Here is a 22,127-nt window from a genome sequence, read left to right as displayed (position 1 = left end):
TATGCTGTTAACAGCTAATGCTGTGTACATTCAATGCTGCTACCATGACTACCAGTTGGGTCATATAACAATGGAGCGAGATAGATTTCATAAACCAGTGTTTTGGTTAGAAAACTTAGGATACGTTCTAGAAACATAGCATTGAAGGTTTAGAACACTAGATAATGGATACAAGATGAAAGGTCTCAAAGCATATTTAGAGAGATTCCCCCAAAATATACTGAGATAACCACCTGACTTACATAGCCTAATCTCTTATGATGCATTAATTAATAGTATTTGTGTGTGAATTATTGATAAAGGCTATTAGTTGAAGTAATTGACCAGTTGAATTAGTTTGTCACAACCTTAAATCTTCTTGGTGGATGTCACTCATCAGTGATGTGATGTCATCCAATTATTCTTAATCAATGCCTGCAATGTCAGGCAGTTCATCTATCGTCCATAAATTATCCATCTTTGTTGACATCATTGTTTACATGGCATCATCTATGTTTCTCTAAATTGGTGTATTTTGGTTTTACCTTATGCTTAATGGTAATGAGGCATTAATTCATATATTAATGCTTTTCTAAAGAACAGATTCCTATATTGATGCTTTTCTAAAGAACAGATAAACAGGTGAAAATGCATTGTTCAATGTATTCTTAAATTATAGCTTTACCCAAAGTTGATTCTAGGTAGCATGGCTTGTTTTATCACCTTTATGCAATCTCACATCTATCAGCAGGGGAATTATACTAGAAACTTGCTAGTCTTCAGTTGTCATAGCCTTTCAATAGCCACACTGTATCTGTGAAGCAAAGGTATGTAATAATCGGGAAATGATACGTATAAAGGACATTACCTTCTCAGAGAGTGACTGTTTCTGTTTGGTTTTGATCGCCCCACCTCACACGTGACATAGGCTCTAATGTTGATAGCCCGTCAGGTATTAATTGCAGGATACGTCCTACTGTGCAGGTTATTTTGAGATATGGCAGAAGATTGCCTTTCTCCCCCCCCCCCAAAAAAAAAAAAAAAAAAATTTGCAGTTTTGTGTCTTCTGCTTAACTTGACTTGAGAGGCTAGACCAAAGAAAATGTGTAAAGCAGAAGGTTGATGGTTGTGCCCTGGAAATACAAGTAAATTTTATATGCAATAGGCTTTTGCAGCATTTGTATTCTTTTGAATGTTTTCTGCATAATTAGAATTGTTACTATCGTAAAAAATATGCTGTACGGTACAAGACCATATTGAAATATCACAAAGATAATGGTAACTTGGGTTTCTATTCAGTACAGACTGTTGATTTGTTTGCCTTGATACAAATGATAGTTTTGGAAGAAAACTACAAAAAGGTCTGCTCTTATGTTCTTGTCTGGAAAAGGTACTTTATATTTTTTGTATCATTTGGCTAAAATATCCACAGATTTAGCTAAAGTTAATCCTGTACATTCTTAAGAGGTTTGCTATGAATATTTTTTTTTCTTTGAACTATTAAGTCAAGACTTAAAATATGGGAAACAGTCATTACAAATTTTGTACTTTGTGGATGTTTTTTTTTATTCTGTTTTGACATGATAAATACAGTTTTAGCATGTGCATGTCAGGAATTTGGTAAAGAAACCTTCTTGAATGGAATTTAAGAATGCTATGTACCCACATATTTAACATTTTTCATCTCGGTGTTTCATCTTGACGGTATTTATTTATCCTTAAAAAGAAAAAAAAATTGTTATATGAATTTATCTTATCCATAAAGTCAACTTAAAATGTATACAACTGATCATTTCATTTTCTCATGCAGGTAATATAGAATTTCAACCAAAGAAATCCACCTACCATCATGATGAATCGGTGTTGGTTCGTAATCCTGAGCAAGTGAACTTGATATCGTCATTGCTTGGGGTGTCTGAGGACACGCTCATGAATGCACTCACTTCAAAGAAGGCACGAGTATCAGGAGAAATTCTAGTCATGCACTATCGTCTGCCGGAGGTAAGTGATCTGCGAGACCTTTCCCTTCTTTTACCCCATAAAATTAATTTTTTTTTAACCCTTTTACCCCCAGGCTATTTGGAAATTTCCAACCCTTAACCCCCAAGGGGTTATTTTTTCCCCAGCACATTTTGCAGTATATATTTTTTTAAATTGCTCTAACAGCCTTAATTTTTGTCATAGAGAGGTCAGGTTGGTCTCATTCTCTTGGAAAATGCCTGAATTTTCTCAAAAAATTATCAAAAATATGAAAAAAAAAATTTTATAGCATTTTTTTTGCAAGGACGTACCGGTACGTCCATGGGGGTAAAGGGATGGCTTTTGTGAAACGTACCAGTACGTCCTTTGGGGGTAAAAGGGTTAATGAAGTACAGTACGCACTTCAATAATTCATGTCTATAGTTTTACTGTAGTTCTAAATTAATAAAATATTTCAAAAGGCATTATCATAGCCTAGAAGTTTTTGTATAACACAAATAGATTTCCCTTACAGTTCTATTTTAATGTTATTCATCTTTTATATTCATTATTCATTACTTATCATCATCGTCATCATCATCTCCTACACCTATTGACGCAAAGGGCCTCGGTTAGATTTCGCCAGTCATCTCAATCTTGAGCTATTAATTCAATACTTCTCCATTCATCATCTACTTCTACTGTAGTTTAGATTTATTTACATGTTTCCTTTCCTCACTGGGCTATTTTTCCCTGGAGCCATAGGCTTATAGCATCCTGCTTTTCCAACTAGGGTTGTAGCTTAGCTTAGCTAATAATAATAGTAATAATGATAATGATTTGCTGAAATTATCATTTGTAATACAACTCTGGTTTTTTGTTACAAACTAAAAAGTTTGCGATAAAGAAACTCTTGGTCAAGTGAGATATTCCTACTTAAATTCAATTGCTTAACTTTCAGAATTGTAGTATCCCCTTCATTTAGATGTGAAATAGTTTTTGTTACCCTAGTAGAATACCCAATATGTTTTTGAATGTGTGCTTTACCTTTTAAAACAGTTTTAATGTAACCACGAACCCAGAATACAGTTTTAACAGACCGGTAGTTAAGAGTACCATTTGAGGTTTTTATATTCTAACTTCCAGCATCATTTAAGGCTTTGGCGACTTACATACCATTTAGGTTGAGTGATTAAAGAAGGGTTGGGAGGAACCTGTTAGGGGGAGAAGAGCAAGAGGGAGGCAGAGAATTAGATGGAGAGATAAGGTGCAGGATGATATGGAGAGAAGAGGTTTGGTGGAAGAAGATGCCTTCGATTGAAGGCATCGGAGAGGGTCTCTCAGACAACCTACCCCTTAATGTAGGGATAACGGTGTGGAAGAAGATGGTACCGTTTAGGTTATAAGACTATTTTCTTCGCTTCTACTCTTATCAAATTCTCTCTAGTAATGCCCAAATATTACAGATTTCATCATGTCAAAATTCTGAACTTGATGATTTTATTTTTATGGTGGTTATAGCTTTGGACATGATATATTTTGATGATAGATTTCATAAACTGATTGATGAATGCCAAATGGCCTCTTTTGGGCGTAAAATTGATTTTATTTCTATTTTTAATCACTTGGGAAATTTATTAAGTTGTCTTTGAATCATAATTCTGGCAGATAAGGATTCTTTTAGTTGGAGAATTAAAGACTAAAATTAAACAGTAACAGTGACAGATGAACTTTGAAGCTAAACTAAACATCTCAGGAGACCCGTTCAAAGTGGGTGGTTTCTTGTAGTGTCTGCAACCTCACCTGCTGAGTCAGCAGCCATTGCCTGACCCTCCCTGGCCCTAGCTTTGGTGAAGAGTGGGTCTCGAGGCTGATCATATGTATATACGGTCAGTCTCTAGGGCATCGTCACTGTCCTTTGCATCTCTAAACTTATTTATGCATGAAATATGGATGAATAAACTTAAGCTAATGCTGACTTCATCATTTCTACTTCAGGCTGTTGCGGCACGAGACGCATTAGCCAAGTGTCTGTATGGGGCATTGTTTGACTGGATTGTACTGCAGGTCAACTACTCACTCATTACCTTGAAGGAAACAGCCAATGAGTATAACGGAAATTCAATTGGAGTCCTTGATATCTTTGGCTTTGAAGATTTTGGCCATAGCAATAGGTGAGACTTTTCATGTCGATTTCCTTACTGAGTTGATATGGAGGGAAGAAAATTATGAAACTATATATTTAATAGAACAAATTTTGTATTATTTAGTATCAATACTGTTAAATATTTGTCTATAATTTTTTTTATTACTGATCTTTGAATATTTTGACATAGGTTATTCATTGCTACTTGTGTAGCTTATTCATTTCCTTTCATCACTGGGCTATTATCCCTGTTGCAGCCCTTGGGCTTATAGTATCCTGCTTTTCCAACTAGTGTTGTAGCTTGGCTAATAATAATAATAATGGCTAATCTTTCTATTTTCAGGTTTGAGCAGTTTTGTATCAATTTTGCAAACGAACACCTTCAGCACTACTTCAACCTACATGTGTTTGAATATGAACAGGAGGAATACAGGAGAGAAGGCATCACCTGGAAAAACATAGACTTTGAAGACAATATTGATTGTCTGGCACTTATTGAAGGAAAGCCAAATGGTCTTCTGTGTGTTCTAGATGACCAGTGCAGGTGAGTTTCTCTCTAGACGTTTGTCCATAAACCTTATTTATAGTCTCTGTATTTTCATTGAACATCTTAGGTTTACTCATATTCATTTTCAGTCTTATAATTCTCCTTTCTACGTTCAAATCTTCTATCACCTTATGCAATTCATCCCATTATTCACTAAATAAAACTATGTCATCTGGAAAAGTAAATCTTTTGAAATTTATGAAGCTTGTTTAATGTGAATATGGAGACACTAAAGCTAATTTAGAATGTCATTTAGATTACTCAATACTTTTTCTGTAGTGTGGAACGTTGGAGCATTTTATGTATTTGATGGAAGGTTCCCTGTTCTACATTTTAGATTGTGGGGGATTATTTAAGCCCACATCGTACAGGAAGGTATGGAAAAAGGAGAGCATTGGGCTCCAAGGAAACACCATGTTTTTCTTAAAACCTCTGATTTTATTAGAACTAAATTCTTAAGTAAACATAATGAGACTTACATTAAGCAAAAATAGTTATAAAATTCACACTCATAAATATGATGACTTGTAAATATCAAATACTAAATTAATTGTACTTCAATATACACTTCAAGTAAGAGAAACAGAATTAAATATATAACCAAGAAAACAACAAAAAACATTGGAACATGAGTTATAAAAGAAAATGGTGGTGCTATTTCAGACACACTATAAGGAAACTCCTTTCAAGTGAATAAGCAGAAGACACCTTTCTAAAGTTAACATAGATTATGCACATATGGTCTCATGCCTCCCGATAGGTCTCCGTTCCGAAAGTCTGATTGCAAATTCAATTAGTTTGTAAATTTAAAATAACGTAATCCAGCCAGCCTTTTGTTTACTACCATCGCCTAAAATTTCTTCTACCGAGCTTCATGTATTATTTTCTTTATCATCTTCAGGTTTTATCTGTTTCCATCTGGGGGTCACTGGTTCCTATTAGCCTTTTTGAACACATTGCTATATGCTAGGTTTCGGTGTAGAAACTGAAATCTAAACTGTGGTTGCTAGCCTTTGTGAATTTAGTGTTTTTATCATAAGATAGCACTCTATCTTTGTTTTGCTGTTACGTAACATTAGAAATGTTCATCATCATTATCATCACCTCCTACGCCTATCGACGCAAAAGTCCTCAGTTAGATTTCACCAGTCGTCTCTATCTTGATCTTTTAATTCAATACCTCTGCATTCATTATCTTCCATGTCACGTTTCATAGTCTTCAGCCATATAAGCCTGGGTTTTCCAACTTCGAGTGGCTTGTGAAGCCCTGTTGAAAGTTTAGAAATTTTAAAACCTCTTTTTTGTGATTTTTTCAGTTTCCCCGGTGCCACCATTGACTCCTTTCTGCAGAAGGTGAACACCGTACACAAGGATAACAAATATTACGAAATCCCTCAGAGACGAGAGCAGGCTTTCATCATCAAACATTATGCGGGAAAAGTCAAATATCAGGTCAGTGGATGTCGCATTCGATTATATCCATTTAGTTCTAGTTAAGGGTTTTGGTGGCCATTTGCCAGACTGGGGTTCAAGTCCCGCCCAAACTTGTTAGTTGCTTTGGTCGCTGCAACCTCACCTTCCTATATTCTGAGTTATCAGCAGCCATTGATTGGCCCTCCTTGGTCCTAGCTTGGGTGGATAGGGGCCTTGGGCGCTGATCATATGGTCAGTCTTCAGGGCATTGTCCTGCTAGATAGGGGAATGTCACTGTCCCTTGCCTCTGCCATTCATGAGCGGCCTTTAAACATTTAAACCTTTAAATGACTTTTAACATTGGTCTTGTGTCTTATTCATTGCTCTTCAAAAGAAAGAACATTAGTGACATCTTTATAAAACATGCTGGTTTTATAATGATACCAATGAATATTTTTCCTCCATCATTAGTTGTTCATTAATTAAAAAACTCATTTCAGATAAGCGATTTCAAGGAAAAGAACTTGGATCTCATGCGTCCCGAACTCATTTGCGTTCTCAAGAACAGTCGATACAGCACCGTTCGCGAGGTAGCTGGGGCAGATCCCGTGGCCGTGTTTAGATGGTCTATATTAAGGGCATTTTTCCGTGCTGTGAGTGCTTTCCATGGTGCAGCACTGAAGTATGCTAAAAGAAAAGGTAAGTTGTTTGTTTGAATTGCTGAAATGTACCCATTATTTTTATATATCTCTCCTGATATTCATATTGCTGCTCTCTAAAAGTTCCATTTTATCGATATTTAGCCCTTAAAGTATAAAAATTCCTGTTGTCTTTCCTTTCAATAAACTTACGCGTCTAATAAAGATGTTACTGGCAAGAAAATATTTTTTGGTTGTTCCACAGAACCTATACTGTTATTATTATTATTATTATTATTATTAGCTAAGCTATAACCCTAGTTGGAAAAGAATGATGCTATAAGTCCAAGGGCCCCAGCAGGGAAAAATAGCCCTGTGAGGAAAGGAATCAAGGAAATAAATAAAACTACAAGAGAAGTAGTAACAATCAAAATGAAATATTTTTAGATTATTATTAAAATTAAATTAGATCTATTATACATACATACGTACACACCTATACCAAGGCGCTTCCCCCAATTTTGGGGGGTAGCCGACATCAACAAATGAAACAAAAACAAAAAAGGGGACCTCTACTTTCTACGTTCCTCCCAGCCTGACAAGGGACTCAACCGAGTAAATTATAAAAACGTCATAAAAACAGAGGAAGAGAAACAAGATAGAATAGCATGCCCGAGTGTACCCTCAAGCAAGAGAACTCTAACCCACCACAGTGGTACACCTTGGCACAGAGGCTATGACACTACCCGAGACTATAAAACTATAAAAATTCCTGTTTTTCTCTCCTTTGAATAAACTTACTCCTCTAATAAAGAGATGAGACAATCTGGCTATTAGTGGCAAGAACCTTCTTCTTGGGCATTCCACGGAACCTTAGTACTGCCTTTGGTTTGATAACAGCCCTAAACCCCGGAGTGTTCAATTTTTTTTTTTTTTAGTTTGTTCAAAGATGTCTTCTGGATTTGTTATTAAGTACTGTACTGCATGTCTCTTGTCGGGAACAGCATTGTGATTTAAATAGCCGCTGTGAGAAGTGCGAAGGCCTAGCATGTCCTTTTATGGACCAGTATGTTTCTATGGTTGGTGACTAAATTAAAAGTTCAAAGTGCCAGAGAAAATTTGGTTTTAGTTCAAGGGGAGATCCAGAGAAGACTGTGCTTTCTAGCATATTATAGCATGATCATGATAATGACACGCAAGCACCAAACTTGAATACAGCACAAATCAAGTTTTGATAATGAGCTTCAAAAGCTCTAAACTTCTTAGCTTCTTTTGTGAAATCTCAGAAGGCCACAGTCTTCACTTTTAAGATGTAATTCTGATCATGAGCACCTACTTCAGCGAACGTAGAGATATAAGTATTCAGTCTACCAGCTCAGTCTTCTATCTTGGTATCCAGTCGTATCACAGAAATGGGAAGGTTTTGCAATGAAAGGACCTGAAGTAAGTTGAGACTACCAGGCTCATTTAGAGTAATTAATTCCGTCAGGTCAGTGCGCAGTCAGAACCCTTGCAGACTGGTCCACTGGAACCGCTCGGCAAAACTTGGAGTTAGGCTACTGTTCGAAACAGGGCAGGTTAAGAGCGAATCACTGCCTTTGCCTGAAGACTCATTTACATCTCTTATCACTAATAACTAAAAAGAAAAACTCAATCTGGAGCGGGATGCACATGGATACTGACGGAAACTGAAGAGAGAACTGAAGTTTTGACATAACTAAGCCAGTGTTATTGCCATTAACTGCCAGATTTTTTCAATATCAAGCCTATTGAAAGGAAAGAAAACTAGATTTTTTTTTTCTTGGCCTTCCACTGTCTTAGGTTAGAGGGTACACTCGGGTGCACTATTCTATCTGTTTTCCTTCTTGTTATTTTGATATTCTTATAGTTTATATGTTTAAGATTTGTTTTAATGTTATTGTAATTAAACTTCTTTAGTAGCTTAATTTCTTATTTCATTTCCTCACTGCTATTTTTCCCTGTTGGAGCCCTTGTGCTTATAGCATCCTGCTTTTTCCAACTAGGGTTGTAGCTTAGCAAGTACATACATACATATACCAAGGCACTTCCCCCAATTTTGGGGGGTAGCCGACATCAACAAAGAAACAAAAACAAAAAAGGGGACCTCTACTCTCTACGTTCCTCCCAGCCTAACCAGGGACTCAACCGAGTTCAGCTGGTACTGCTAGGGTGCCACAGCCCACCCTCCCCCGTTATCCACCACAGATGAAGCTTCATAATGCTGAATCCCCTACTGCTGCTACCTCCGCGGTCATCTAAGGCATCGGAGGAAGCACCAGGGCCTACCGGAACTACGTCACAATTGCTCGCCATTCATTCCTATTTCTAGCACGCTCTCTTGCCTCTCACATCTATCCTCCTATCACCCAGAGCTTCCTTCACTCCATCCATCCACCCAAACCTTGGCCTTCCTCCTGTACTTCTCCCATCAACTCTTGCATTCATCACCTTCTTTAGCAGACAGCCATTTTCCATTCTCTCAACATGGCCAAACCACCTCAACACATTCATATCCACTCTAGCTGCTAACTCATTTCTTACACCCGTTCTCACTCTCACCACTTCGTTCCTAACCCTATCTACTCGAGATACACCAGCCATACTCCTTAGACACTTCATCTCAAACACATTCAATTTCTGTCTCTCCATCACTTTCATTCCCCACAACTCTGATCCATACATCACAGTTGGTACAATCACTTTCTCATATAGAACTCTCTTTACATTCATGCCCAACCCTCTATTTTTTACTACTCCCTTAACTGCCCCCAACACTTTGCAACCTTCATTCACTCTCTGACGTATATCTGCTTCCACTCCACCATTTGCTGCAACAACAGACCCCAAGTACTTAAACTGATCCACCTCCTCAAGTAACTCTCCATGCAACATGACATTCAACCTTGCACCACCTTCCCTTCTCGTACATCTCATAACCTTACTCTTACCCACATTAACTCTCAACTTCCTTCTCTCACACACTCTTCCAAATTCTGTCACTAATCGGCCAAGCTTCTCTTCTGTGTCTGCAACCAGTACAGTATCTTAGCAAGTAATAATAATAAAAATAATAATAAATGTTGATATGAAGCCAAGCTTCAGGAGAGAGATGCATTATGAATATTGGGTGAGTATAGAAATAATTTGTTTTGTTAATGAAAATTTTTAAGTTCCATAGTCTTTCATTTTGTAATTTTACTTGCAATCATATATGCATACTTTAATTAGAAATTAATTTCATTTGGTACAGAACATTAAAATAGCATTGCATTTTCTTAATTCATCATTATATGTACATGAAAATCATTGCTCCTTTGTTACAGAAGTCTGCATTTGACAAGTTTTGTCAATAGTGTATCCTTTTTACTTCCAGGGCTCGATGACCACAGGAAGACAAAACAGAAAATCAACATAGACAACTCGAGAATTCTTGCTGCCATTGAAAATACACAGAAGTAAGTTTTTTTTTCAAAGTTGTTGTCAAGTCGATAATATTTACTGCAACATTACCGTACTTCAGTATGTTTGTGTCTGTATGTTTAAAGTAATAGAAATGTTTTTAAGTATCATTTGCAGTTGGGCACTGTAGTTGGAGGTACATTTTTTTTTGTAATACCTTAAATTTTATGTGAATTAGTTACCATGTTAGTGTTTGGTTTCCATATATTTTCCATTTACTAATTTATCAAAGCTTGAGGACAATTTTTCATTACAGTATTTGCAGAAAATGGAGATATTCCACTAGCTTTCTCATTTGTTAGTAATTATAGGAATTTAAAGTTACTATTTTGAAGAAAATTTGCTTCTTTAATGAAAAACCTTCAAACAATACAATTTTTTTTAGGTGTTTGAGGGAAGTTAGGCTGTTATATTGAAACTGCATCATGGGTGCTATCAGGGAGTAATAATAAATACAACTGATTTTCCAGATGTTTTTATACTTCATTTTTATAATACTGTATGTATTTCTAACTATTCAAAATAATCAATGAAAAGAGATGAGACCATTGTAGCATTTCTCTATTAGGAAGTTCCATAATAAATAAGATCACTAACAGACATGCATAAGTATGGATAGAGAGTTAAGAATAGATTAAGTAATAAAAAAAGAGGCCAATTACTAAATGTTTCTTCTGAAAAACTGAAAAATAAATAAGTTTAATGAACAAATCATCACAGGATGAGAAATGAGTGCGGAGTCCGTATAGTTAGTATTTACAAGATTTATTGAATGAAGAGGATTGAAGAGAAAACTGAATGATTTTTATTGGTTATTGTAAGGCAGAGAATGCTTGTGGAAGTGACTGTTTGACATAAAACAATGTTGATCAGGACAGGGAAGAAAGGGAAGACAAAAGAGTCGACTTGATTATAGTTTAGATGCTGCAGTGTATTGGTGATAGTGTGATTTGAGTGACTGGTCACTGGTGTAAGGTATCGCTGGATGATGGAAAGGTTCCAAAGATAACTTTGATCGAGTTGAATAAACCTGTAAAAGGGATAAAGATGATTGTGGGAATTTTAACCCTTTTACCCCCAGGCAATTTGGAACTTTCCAACCCTTAACCCCCAGGGGTTAATTTTTTTCCAAGCACATTTTGCAGTATATTTTTTTTAAATTGCTCTAACAGCCTTAATTTTTGTCATAGAGATGTCAGGTTGGTCTCATTCTCTTGGAAAATGCCTGATGTTTCTCAAAAAATTATCAAAAATATGCCAAAGAAAATGTAAATAGGAGTTTTTTTGCAAGGACGTACCGGTACGTCCATGGGGGTAAAGGGATGAGTTTTGTGAAACGTACCAGTACGTCCATTGGGAGAAAAAGGGTTAAAGGCATAGTGTTAGTTGAATAAGAAAGGAAAACATATTACAGAATAATTGATAGATTGCAGCTAGCCATGTATATTTTGTGACATCAGGACATTTGAATCATAAGTGAAAATAAAAGGCTATAAAAGTGGCCTTTTTGTTTGTTCTCTCAGTAGTCAAAATGTCTATGAAGTGTAATTCAGTATGTTTTATTTTGGGGATGAAAAGTTTTAACAAAGGTGATAGCAGTTCTGCCAGACAGTGATATAGAAAAAATTATGTGATCACAGATGAAGTGTTAATCTAAAATTAATGTTTTAAAGGTCTTTAACTTCAAATAGTTTGTTATATGTATATACATACATGCATACATAGATATCTAAGAGACACTAAGAGTAATTCAAGATTAAAGAAGAATGCTTCAGTGTATGCCTGGGTCCTTGATTCACTGCTAACTTTATGTAGGTGTGTGAAGCGACTATTACTGTTAAAGTCTTACTGCATATAAGGTTTATCCACGATACAGCAATTTAAGTCTTATGGATTCATGTAGATACAGTATTAGTGTAACAGCATGTTACTTTAGAATACCTCATGCACATTAGTGTTTACAGTAATTTATCTTATACATGTCAATTTGACTTGATATTGTATTCGTGTTGCCTCCAATTTTGATTTTCAATATTTTGCCCCCCCCAAGAATTCCCAAACTTATGAATGTTTTATTTGGTAATTCTTCAATTTTATTTTAAGTTTATATTAACCCTTTTACCCCCAGGCTCTTTGGAAATTTCCAACCCTTAACCCCCAGGGGGTTATTTTTTTCCCAGCACATTTTGCAGTATATTTTTTTTAAATTGCTCTAGCAGCCTTAGTTTTTGTCATAGAGAGGTCAGGTTGGTCTCATTCTCTTGGAAAATGCCTGAAGTTTCTCAAAAAATTATCAAAAATATGAAAAAAAAATATTTTTATAGCATTTTTTTGCAAGGACGTACCGGTACGTCCATGGGGTAAAGGGATGGGTTTTGTGAAACGTACCAGTACGTCCTTTGGGGGTAAAAGGGTTAAGATAGGATATGACTTGAAAATTTTAGGGAAAAAAAATGCTTTCACAATGATTTTTTATAATTGTCATGTTTGAGCACATCACTACAATGCTCTGAAACTTTTATGAAAACAGAGTTTAGTCCCTTGATAGTAAATTCATTCATCCACCCACTACTACGCTCTGAAACTTTACAAAACAGAATTTAGTCCCTTGATAGTAAGTTCATTCATCAGCCCCATCCAGTCCACTTTTCCATATGTTTTATTTACTTCCTCCCATACAATTCATGCAGTTGTAAACATGATAAATTTATCTTTTACTTTCGATCAGCCGGCTTTCTAAGTCTTGGCACCTTCGGTAAGTTGTCTTCATTGGCCAGGGGTTTACTGATATTTGTTTAGTGCAATCTGATTAATTGTAAATCAATAAGATCATATGTATTTTAAGTATTAGCCTTTTACAATCTACAACTTGATCAAGTTGTGGGGAAAATTGATTAAAGGGTCATAGAATTGCTTTTTAGTATGTGCACTGTAAAGCCTTATAAGAAATAGCATTTCAAGGCAGATGTACTAGTTACGCCTACATATGATATCTTTTTTTGATAGATTGCTTTTTTAATGATAGGGCACTGCATTTTACTTTGATAGTAAGTCTTGTTTTGCTATAGTATATGCCTTTTGGTTTGGGACATGAATCATTTCTGTACTAGTATAGATAAAATTTATGTAATAATTTGCTGTATGGAATGTTTGTACTATTATTATTTTAGATTCTTATTATTGAAGTGTCACAAATTTTGCTTTGCATGATATTTTTCCTTTCAAATTTTTTGTAACTTTTTTTTTTAATACTTTACAGCCATAAACAGAGAAAAGCCTTTAATCAAAAAGATATTCTTATATGAAATTGTGTTTGTATGTGTTCATACAATTTACAAGCTTAATATTTTCTCATGACAATGCACAGTAAGGATAGACAATCCAAGTGCTACTGGTAAAAATTCCAGGACCAGTTTTATGGGAAACGAAATATATACTGTACTCCCTCTGTTAGGAGTCCTATTTGTTCAAAATACTGTTTTCAACTTGAGTTGACATTGGTATTTTGGGGTCTTCTGAGTTTACCCGTATCTTAAATGGTTTATTTTGTTATAAAAAATCATAATAATAAACAGTAGATTCAAATAGAATGGTGTTGGAGGTATTAGGTTTGTGTGTCTTTTGAGGGAACTGCATCAGAAGACTGGTACTCCCTTTTCCTGAATAATGTTTGCCAGCATCTAAAGGGTAAAGCTGAGGCGAAGTCACCTATCTGTTTTCTCGAAGACATACTCTGAAAAGGTTGCTAGTCGGACCAAAGACCCTCTCCTGCCAGTATCCTTGGACAGGGACTTGAAAGAAAGCTGTTGATATATTTACAATATCTTGCTTCAAAACTTGTGGCTCTAAACCTGCTTGTTGTAAAATTAAGTATGGGTATTGTGCTTGTAGAAAAACTTGATTTATAAGGTCATTAAAGGACGGTAATCCTGTGCTTTAGTATCTCCCCTTTATTCTGCCAGTAACATCACCTTCCTTGGCATCTGCAGCCTCTTCAAACTTGAGGTCGTGCAGTTCAATACAGGTCTCGCTTCTTTGTCATCTGCGTCTGAAATTTCAGTCGTATTTGATGCTCGTAAAGGGGACCTCTTTTAGGTACTTGTCAAATCTGATTGTGTATTAGTGACTATGCTTTGTACAGTAACTTGCAGGAAGCTTTTGTCAGGAGCCAAAGTACTAATACGCTGTAGAAACTTTCAATTGCACAATGCTAGAAATGGAAGTACTAGTAACTATGCTAAGTAAAAAGTAAGCAAAGTGAGTGGAACTGATCAGAGAAAAAGGAAAAACAGGAGCACTGTACAGTAAGAAGAAAAGCATAGAAGACTTACAATACCCATAATACTTAAACCATCAATATGATCATAATTTACAGGCCCAATATACAAAACCTAAACTTAGGTGGGAAGAGGATTCAGATACTAAGTTTAGGTTAATGCAATAGTGTACTGATTTTAATCAGTTAGCGCTTATTGTGGTCTTATCAAAGTAAATCATGATAACTATGAGGTGGTGCTTACAGATACCAAGAAACCCCCCAAAGATTTGAAAAGAATGACAAATGGAAACCTTATTAATTGATGAATGAAACATTTCTCATAAAAAGAAACGAAACTTCTAACAATATTTTCCTCCGGTAATTGAGGATATATGGAGTTGGTGGAAGGTTGTTGCAAGCAGTGAAAAGTTTCTACAAAGGTAGTAAAGCATGTGTTAGGATAGGAAATGAAGTGAGCGATTGGTTTCCGGTGAGAGTGGGCTGAGACAGGGATGTGTGGTGTCGCCATGGTTGTTTAACCTGTATCTTGATAGAGTGGTGAGAGAATTGAATGCTCGAGTGCTTTGACGAGGATTGAAACTGGTAGACGAGAATGACCATGAATGGGAGGTAAATCAGTAGTTGTTTGCGGATGATACTGTACTGGTTGCAGACGCGGAAGAGAAGCTTGGCGGATTAGTGACAGAATTTGGAAGGGTGTGTGAGAGAAGGAAGTTGAGAGTTAATGTGGGTAAGAGTAAGATTATGAGATGTACGAGAAGGGAAGGTGGTGCAAGGTTGAATGTCATGTTGCATGGAGAGTTACTTGAGGAGGTGGATCAGTTTAAGTACTTGGGATCTGTTGTTGCAGCAAATGGTGGAGTGGAAGCAGATGTACGTCAGAGAGTGAATGAAGGTTGCAAAGTGTTGGGGGCAGTTAAGGGAGTAGTAAAAAATAGAGGGTTGGGCATGAATGTAAAGAGAGTTCTATATGAGAAAGTGATTGTACCAACTGTGATGTATGGATCAGAGTTGTGGAGAATGAAAGTGACGGAGAGACAGAAATTGAATGTGTTTGAGATGAAATGTCTAAGGAGTATGGCTGGTGTATCTCGAGTAGATAGGGTTAGGAACAAAGTAGTGAGGGTGAGAATGGGTGTAAGAAATGAGTTAGCTGCTAGAGTGGATATGAATGTGTTAAGGTGGTTTGGCCATGTTGAGAGAATGGAAAATGGCTGTCTGCTAAAGAAGGTGATAAATGCGAGAGTTGATGGGAGAAGTACAAGAGGAAGGCCAAGGTTTGGGTGGATGGATGGAGTAAAGGAAGCTCTGGGTGATAGGAGGATAGATGTGAGAGAGGCAAGAAAGCGTGCTAGAAATAGGAATGAATGGCGAGCGATTGTGACGCAGTTCCGGTAGGCCCTGCTGCTTCCTCCGGTGCCTTGTAAGACTGCGGAGGCAGCAGCAGTAGGGGATTCAGCATTATGAAGCTTCATCTGTGGTGGATAATGTGGGAGGTTGGGCTGTGGCACCCTAGCAGTACCAGCCGAACTCGGTTGAGTCCCTTGTCAGGCTGGGAGGAACATAGAGAGGAGAGGTCCCCTTTTCTGTTTCATTTGTTTGAAGTTTGGTATATGTATGTAATTGTCATCCCTGGTGTTGATGAAAACCCATAAAGTTGCAATCATGATCTACATGGGAACCTAAGTTTCAATAAGATCATGTTATTGCCCATTCAAAACTAAAAATTGTCTTTGAAAGGATGATGTACATAAACTACATGATTGTGGTACTTTGATAAGGCAGTTATTGAATCTCGGTCATTTAAGTCCGAGGCTTTCAATAATAGTGAACATTGTCACGCACATACATCCATGTGCCCATTGGAAATGTCCCTGCTTTGCCATCTGTTGGTCTGGATTTTGAGACCTGCTAAAGCTTGATAGGATCTTGTAGTGTCTGCAACCTCACCATTCTTGTGAGTTAAGTATGGGGATTTGGGAGAGCCTATAGTTCTACATGGTGAGTCATCAGCAGTCATTGCCTGGCCCTCCCTAGGATGGAGAAGGGCCTTGTGTGTGCTGATCATATGTATATATGGCCAATCTCTAGGGGATTGTCACTGTCCCTTACCTCTGCCATTCATGAGTTAGTTTAAACCTTTAAATGCACAAGCTCAGTGATACTAATTAGGCACATTTTTTAAATTAAAGTGTTTGAAGTTTTGTTGACGACAAAATTTGGCTGATCATAAGTAGTAGGTTTGTAAACAAACTTTGTACCACAACGTACTCCTTTTATAATAACATATTTTTTAATATGTTTGAGTTTATGTAATTTCAAGTTGTAGCCTTGTTATTCTTTTCATATTTAAAGTTTTTGTATTTGACAAGGTTTTACTGTCATGAAACTTCCAGTATATATAAATATACGTGGATTTTTAAAACTAATTTTATAATTAATCATTACAAATACATTAATCTAGAAAATATAAATCCTTGTGCTATTTTATTGCTCGGTATTCAGCTTTTATATTTACTTAATTCATAGAATACACTGTACATAAACATAATAGCACTGCAAAGAGTAGTAACCAAATTCCTTATGTTCATCGTTTAAATTTCTTGTGAGGCTGTATTCTCTTTATTTACATGCTTTGTATTTTGATGAAAATCTATATTTAAATATATTTTAATATCCCTGCCATGTCGTTTATTCCCAGCCGGTTGCGGAAGACACGGCACAGCAGATCTCGTTCGCGATCTCACGGTCCAAGGCATCAGAAGAATCTGAAAACTGTCAAAGCTTTGGCCCTGAGGACGCAGTCACTAGCATTACAGGTATGTCATCGTTGAAGTAATCTACAAAGTCTACAGATCAGGGGTATCCCAATATAATGATTTAATTCATACAATTAGTAATATTAAGTTTATGTATACTGTACTTTACTTTGCGAATTGCTATTTAGGTAGTAGCAAAGACAGGGCGAATGAAAACTAACTTTATTTCAACAGACAGTGAGCTTCTATACACACATTGATGACCCCGGAGTGACCAATGTGCATATCACCTGTTAGGTAGTAACTGAAAGATGGGGAGAATGCAATTAAATTTATTTCAACAGACAGTTAGCTTATATGCTTTTATAACGACAGTTTCAGTGAAAAAATGTCACAAAAATTCAAATAGATCAACTTAAGAATAGATAGGCTTAAGCCAGTTCTGTTAACAGAGGTGTAGAGCAAGATAAACAATAGAAAGAAAATACTGTTACAATGTACGAGTGTGAAACACGTGCGGTACAGTACTGTAGTTCAATACTGCACTTTATATTGTTTGAGAGATGGATCATAAATGCTTTTAACATTGAGGTTAATACAGTATTTACATGTCAGAACATTGTTATTTGATTACAGATTATCTTATTGGTCAAACTTCTAAGTAGTTTGGAGTATGATAGTTTTTGGAATCCTGGAATATTTTTTGGTCGATATAAAACTTTTTATTGGCTAATATGTGGAAATCGCATATAGATGTTCCTTTCTTTATAAAGTGATTACATTCTGAGAAACCTATTGTAAGTTAAAAGCATTTTAAATTGTGTTTTGTTAATTTTAAAATTTGTCTGTGGAATCAAATTTTTTAAAGTTAACATTTTTATTTATTTCTCCAGAAACTTGGTTTATCAATGTTTACCTGAAAAATGTATTAAAATTTATCCAGTTTTCATTCCTTTCAAAAGATACATACCCGCAGTAAAGTAATGAAACAATCTAGCTGTTCATGTGTACTGCACTTCTTTCATACATGCTCGTACACTGTAAAAAACAATACCGTGACATTGTACAAGTATGCATGAGACGTGTGGTACATAGAATAAGCAATAATATTATGTAAGAAACACGTACAGTACAAGTGGTAAGGAGTGCCATCGGTTACATATTTTTTAGTTTTCCTTCGCTGCGGTCACATCAAGACCCTTCCTGATAGTGATTAGTGTTTATTGCTTTTATATAGCAAGATAGGTCTTTTCAGACCTTGATAGTATGTATAAAATTATATATTATTGAAATATTTCAATCATTTACAAGGTTCATTATTAGTTTGAGATGGTAAGATTTAGTAGTTCCCATGAATTTTATATTTTCCACTGATTTGGTTTGAGTTCTCGTATTTGAGAGTACACTTGGGCACACTTTAACAGCTATTCCACTTCCCTCACTGGGCTATTTTACCTGTTGGAATCCTTGGGCTTATATAGCATCTGGCTCTTCCAAATAGGGTTGTAACTTAGCAATGATAATGATAGTTTTGTGAAACTCAGCAATGAGTACAGTAATCATATTTTCTGCTTTCAGGGTCGTCTTCCAGGTTCTCGTAAGCCGCCTCATACGGTGACAGGCCAGTTTCAGTTGTCTTTGCAAAATCTAATGGAGGCTTTGAATACTGCTAATCCATTTTTTATTAGGTGCATTAAAAGTAATGCTAATAAGGTAAGATTTTATATATTACCACAATGCAAATAAATTTTGAAACCTTTTAATAATTTATAATTTAATTCACTGATGTTTCATTGTCTAATTTATAGCAAAAACTCCAAAGAAAATTATATAATGATTCATGAAATAATAAGTTATTATATTTTGAAACTATTGATTAAGTATGAGAACTGATGGATGTAATGTTACCATATTGAGCTTGATGGTAAAGAGATTTATTTGAAACTTTATGTATAATAGATAAGTTTAACTAATATATTTTCCTATTTCAGCAACTCTTATTTAGATTCTGTAGATAGATTCTGCTAAGAATACTTAGTCCTTTTATTTAATATCCAATATATTTTATATTTCAGGAGCCTAACGTATTTGGAGACGAGCTGGTCATGCGTCAACTCCGCTACACCGGCATGTTGGAGACGGTCAGAATAAGGCAGGCTGGTTTTAACGTACGACTCACCTACGATGAATTTATTCATCATTATAGAATACTGCTACCAAGAGCGTTGTTGAGGTACGCTTTTTATGATCATTACTCATTTTTAAACAAGATTCATATTTTATTACCCTGAAAATTTGATACCAAATTTAACTGATAATGAAAGGTCAAGTGAAAGAAAATTTTTTTGGAATCTCGTCCAAGGAAGGCAAGGGAGAGGTGTATGTAGGGTATTAAAGAGGAAATAAATGGATGTTGACATAAAAGCAAGGTAATTAAAAGGTGGTTGTAAAAAATTTACCTGAAAATGATGAAAAGTGAAACGGATTTTGTCAAGCTGCGGACAAAGGAATGAAGCGGCAGGGTCGTGTGGGAGCACTGAAAGGTGATAGGATATGTAACGGTTCCTCACTTATCCTTCCCCTTAGAGTACTAGACTGGGGAAGGTCTGTTTGGAGTGCAGATACCTATGGTTATCTTAGGATACGTCCCTGATTATACACGATATCTTCGGATAGTCGTTCCGGGGGGTTAGAACCCTGTGATACCTGACGGTAATTCTCTTGTAATATCAATCGCAGAAATAATATAGAGTAGGAAGCTGCCAGAGGGAACTTCCATCAGGATGACATGGCTCGAGCCCAAAAATTATTCTCAAGGAAAGGTGATGTAGCAGAGACTTACCATTACTGTGATTGTATATGAAAATATATATGATCGAGGGTTTTCTTATTTACTGTAGGAACCACTTTTAACGTTCTGAATCAAAGTGAAAGGATGCCAATTACAAGAGTGGGGAAAGGTCAGAGGGAAGAGGATAAGTAGTTAACTGTAAAAATGCAAATGGGTCTGAAAGGATACCGCAAAGGTCTTTTAGTACCATAACCAAGGCAATGTACGTTGGATCGTCAAAGTATCGGTGGACAGTTTTTGTGAAACATTTTGGATTATAGTACGTAAGTTACTGAAATAGTATCTGATATGTCGCCTGCCAATAGACCTGATGCTTGGAGGTACCATTGAAGAACTATTACTGATATTCCCTTATTAATATTATTATTACTAGTTAAGCTACAACTCTAGTTGGAAAAGCAAGATGATATTAGCCCAAGGGCTCCGACAGAGAAAAATAGCCCAGTGAGGAAAGGAAATAAGGAAATGAATAAACCATATGAGAAATAATGAATAATTCAAATAAAATATTTCAAATACAGTAACATCAAAACAGATATTTCATAATAAACTGTAAAAAGACTTATGTCAGCCTGTTCAACATAGAAATACATGCTGCAAGTTTGAACTTTTGAACTCCTACCAATTTAACTATTAATGAATATCATGTGGTAGTGTTTCAACGATGGCTCCGCTTGTTGACTGTGACATTTCCGTCACAAGACACAGGCTTCTGTTGCATGACAGTAACTTTGTTTCAGTATAACGACATTCGGAAACAACAGACTATTGATTGGGTCCTTCCAAATGACCTACAGTGAAGCAATGTATACATGTATTAATTTTTCAATATTAATCTTACCCGATGATCATGTAGCTGTCAACTCCGTTGCCCGACAGAAATCTACGGTCGGGATACGCCAGCGATCGCTATCCAGGTGGGGGTGTACTCAACAGCGCCATCTGTGGTCAGGTACTCAAGTACTTCTTGTCAACAAGAACTCAATTTTTCCTCTGTCGTGCCACCGGCTAGACCTACTTGGATACGCTTTTGATTCTAGAGTTATTGTTCACGATTTGGTGATGTATTTGCTCTAGAGTTTAGCCTTCGCTATTCAGGAAGCTTTATCATTAGCTTAGCAAGCTTTTGGAATTAATTTGATTAATTATGGTGACGAAGAGAGTATGGACTCTCTTTCACTTTTAAATGGCCGACCCTTCCCTTAGACGGAAGTGTTGGTGTCGAAGAGAGTATAGACTCTCTTTCACTTTTTATTTTATATCTCTCCGCCATTTATAGGCCTCTTCGATTAACTTTCCTTTTATTATAAACTTATAAAAATTAATTTTTATGTTTGTTTATATGCGACCTTTCCTAATAGTAGGCGGTCCTTACTTGGAACCGAAGTTAATTAACATTGAGCTCGTCATATCGTTTTTCCTGTTAAGAATTTATGCTATTTTAATTTTAATGTTTTTGAAAGAATTTCTTTGATAGTCTCGTACTGTTTTCAAAGTTGAACTAACGTTTTGTTTAGTCTCCGCAGTTGTTGACGTTCAGAACGTTCAACTTGCGCTCTATCGTTACGATAGAGAGAGAGTATTTCACGGTTTCACGTTGCAGTAAGAGTAAACCGATTCTAGCGTTTCGTTCATTCTTTCTTAGCTTAAATGGTTTTAATTCTAATAAAGGAACTTTTTATTTGGGAAACCTTTCAGTTTTTTTCCTTTAACAAATAATATGTTTTAACGATATATATAATTGGGCTCATCTCTCAGGTGAAGGGTGGAAGTTTTGAGGCGTCCGGGATGAGGAACTGCTGTTGTTGAGGCAGTCCACTTTCCAGGGTATCTAGTCTTCTGGTGACGGCAGAAAGTATAGAACTAATCTGCTCTGTAACGACCCTCGACAACATATTCGTGAGGGCCTCCGGGTCGAGGTTGGTTGTGGTAATTAAGGGGGATGACTGCACTCCCGGGTCCTGAGACATAGGGGCAGTGCTAGTCGAGTCACTAGGAGCTCCGGGGAGGGGAGCCTTCTTGGGCTTCGATGATCCAGGTAGTGTAGGATTCTGACGAGTCCTCACTAAAGGTCTT

General features: G+C 36.3%; 1 protein-coding gene across 4 annotated transcripts in view; it reads left to right on the top strand.

Moving 5' to 3' along the window:
• LOC137629529 (unconventional myosin-IXb-like) overlaps window positions 1-22,127 on the top strand; it is a 123,879-nt gene that overhangs the window by 49,284 nt on the left and 52,468 nt on the right. For all 4 annotated transcript variants that reach the window (XM_068360951.1, XM_068360944.1, XM_068360925.1 and 1 more), the window contains exons 7-15: window positions 1,790-1,980; window positions 3,937-4,112; window positions 4,428-4,628; window positions 5,948-6,083; window positions 6,545-6,743; window positions 10,077-10,158; window positions 17,143-17,260; window positions 18,779-18,913; window positions 19,276-19,433. In XM_068360951.1, coding sequence (XP_068217052.1) covers window positions 1,790-1,980; window positions 3,937-4,112; window positions 4,428-4,628; window positions 5,948-6,083; window positions 6,545-6,743; window positions 10,077-10,158; window positions 17,143-17,260; window positions 18,779-18,913; window positions 19,276-19,433 — 1,396 coding nt within the window. The remainder of the gene's footprint in view (window positions 1-1,789; window positions 1,981-3,936; window positions 4,113-4,427; window positions 4,629-5,947; window positions 6,084-6,544; window positions 6,744-10,076; window positions 10,159-17,142; window positions 17,261-18,778; window positions 18,914-19,275; window positions 19,434-22,127) is intronic.

The sequence above is a fragment of the Palaemon carinicauda genome, chromosome 2 (genome assembly GCF_036898095.1).
Source record: "Palaemon carinicauda isolate YSFRI2023 chromosome 2, ASM3689809v2, whole genome shotgun sequence".
NCBI classification, from domain to species: domain Eukaryota; kingdom Metazoa; phylum Arthropoda; class Malacostraca; order Decapoda; family Palaemonidae; genus Palaemon; species Palaemon carinicauda.
The sequence above is the reverse complement of the archived record's forward strand: the minus strand, read 5'-3'. Positions and strand labels throughout refer to the sequence as shown.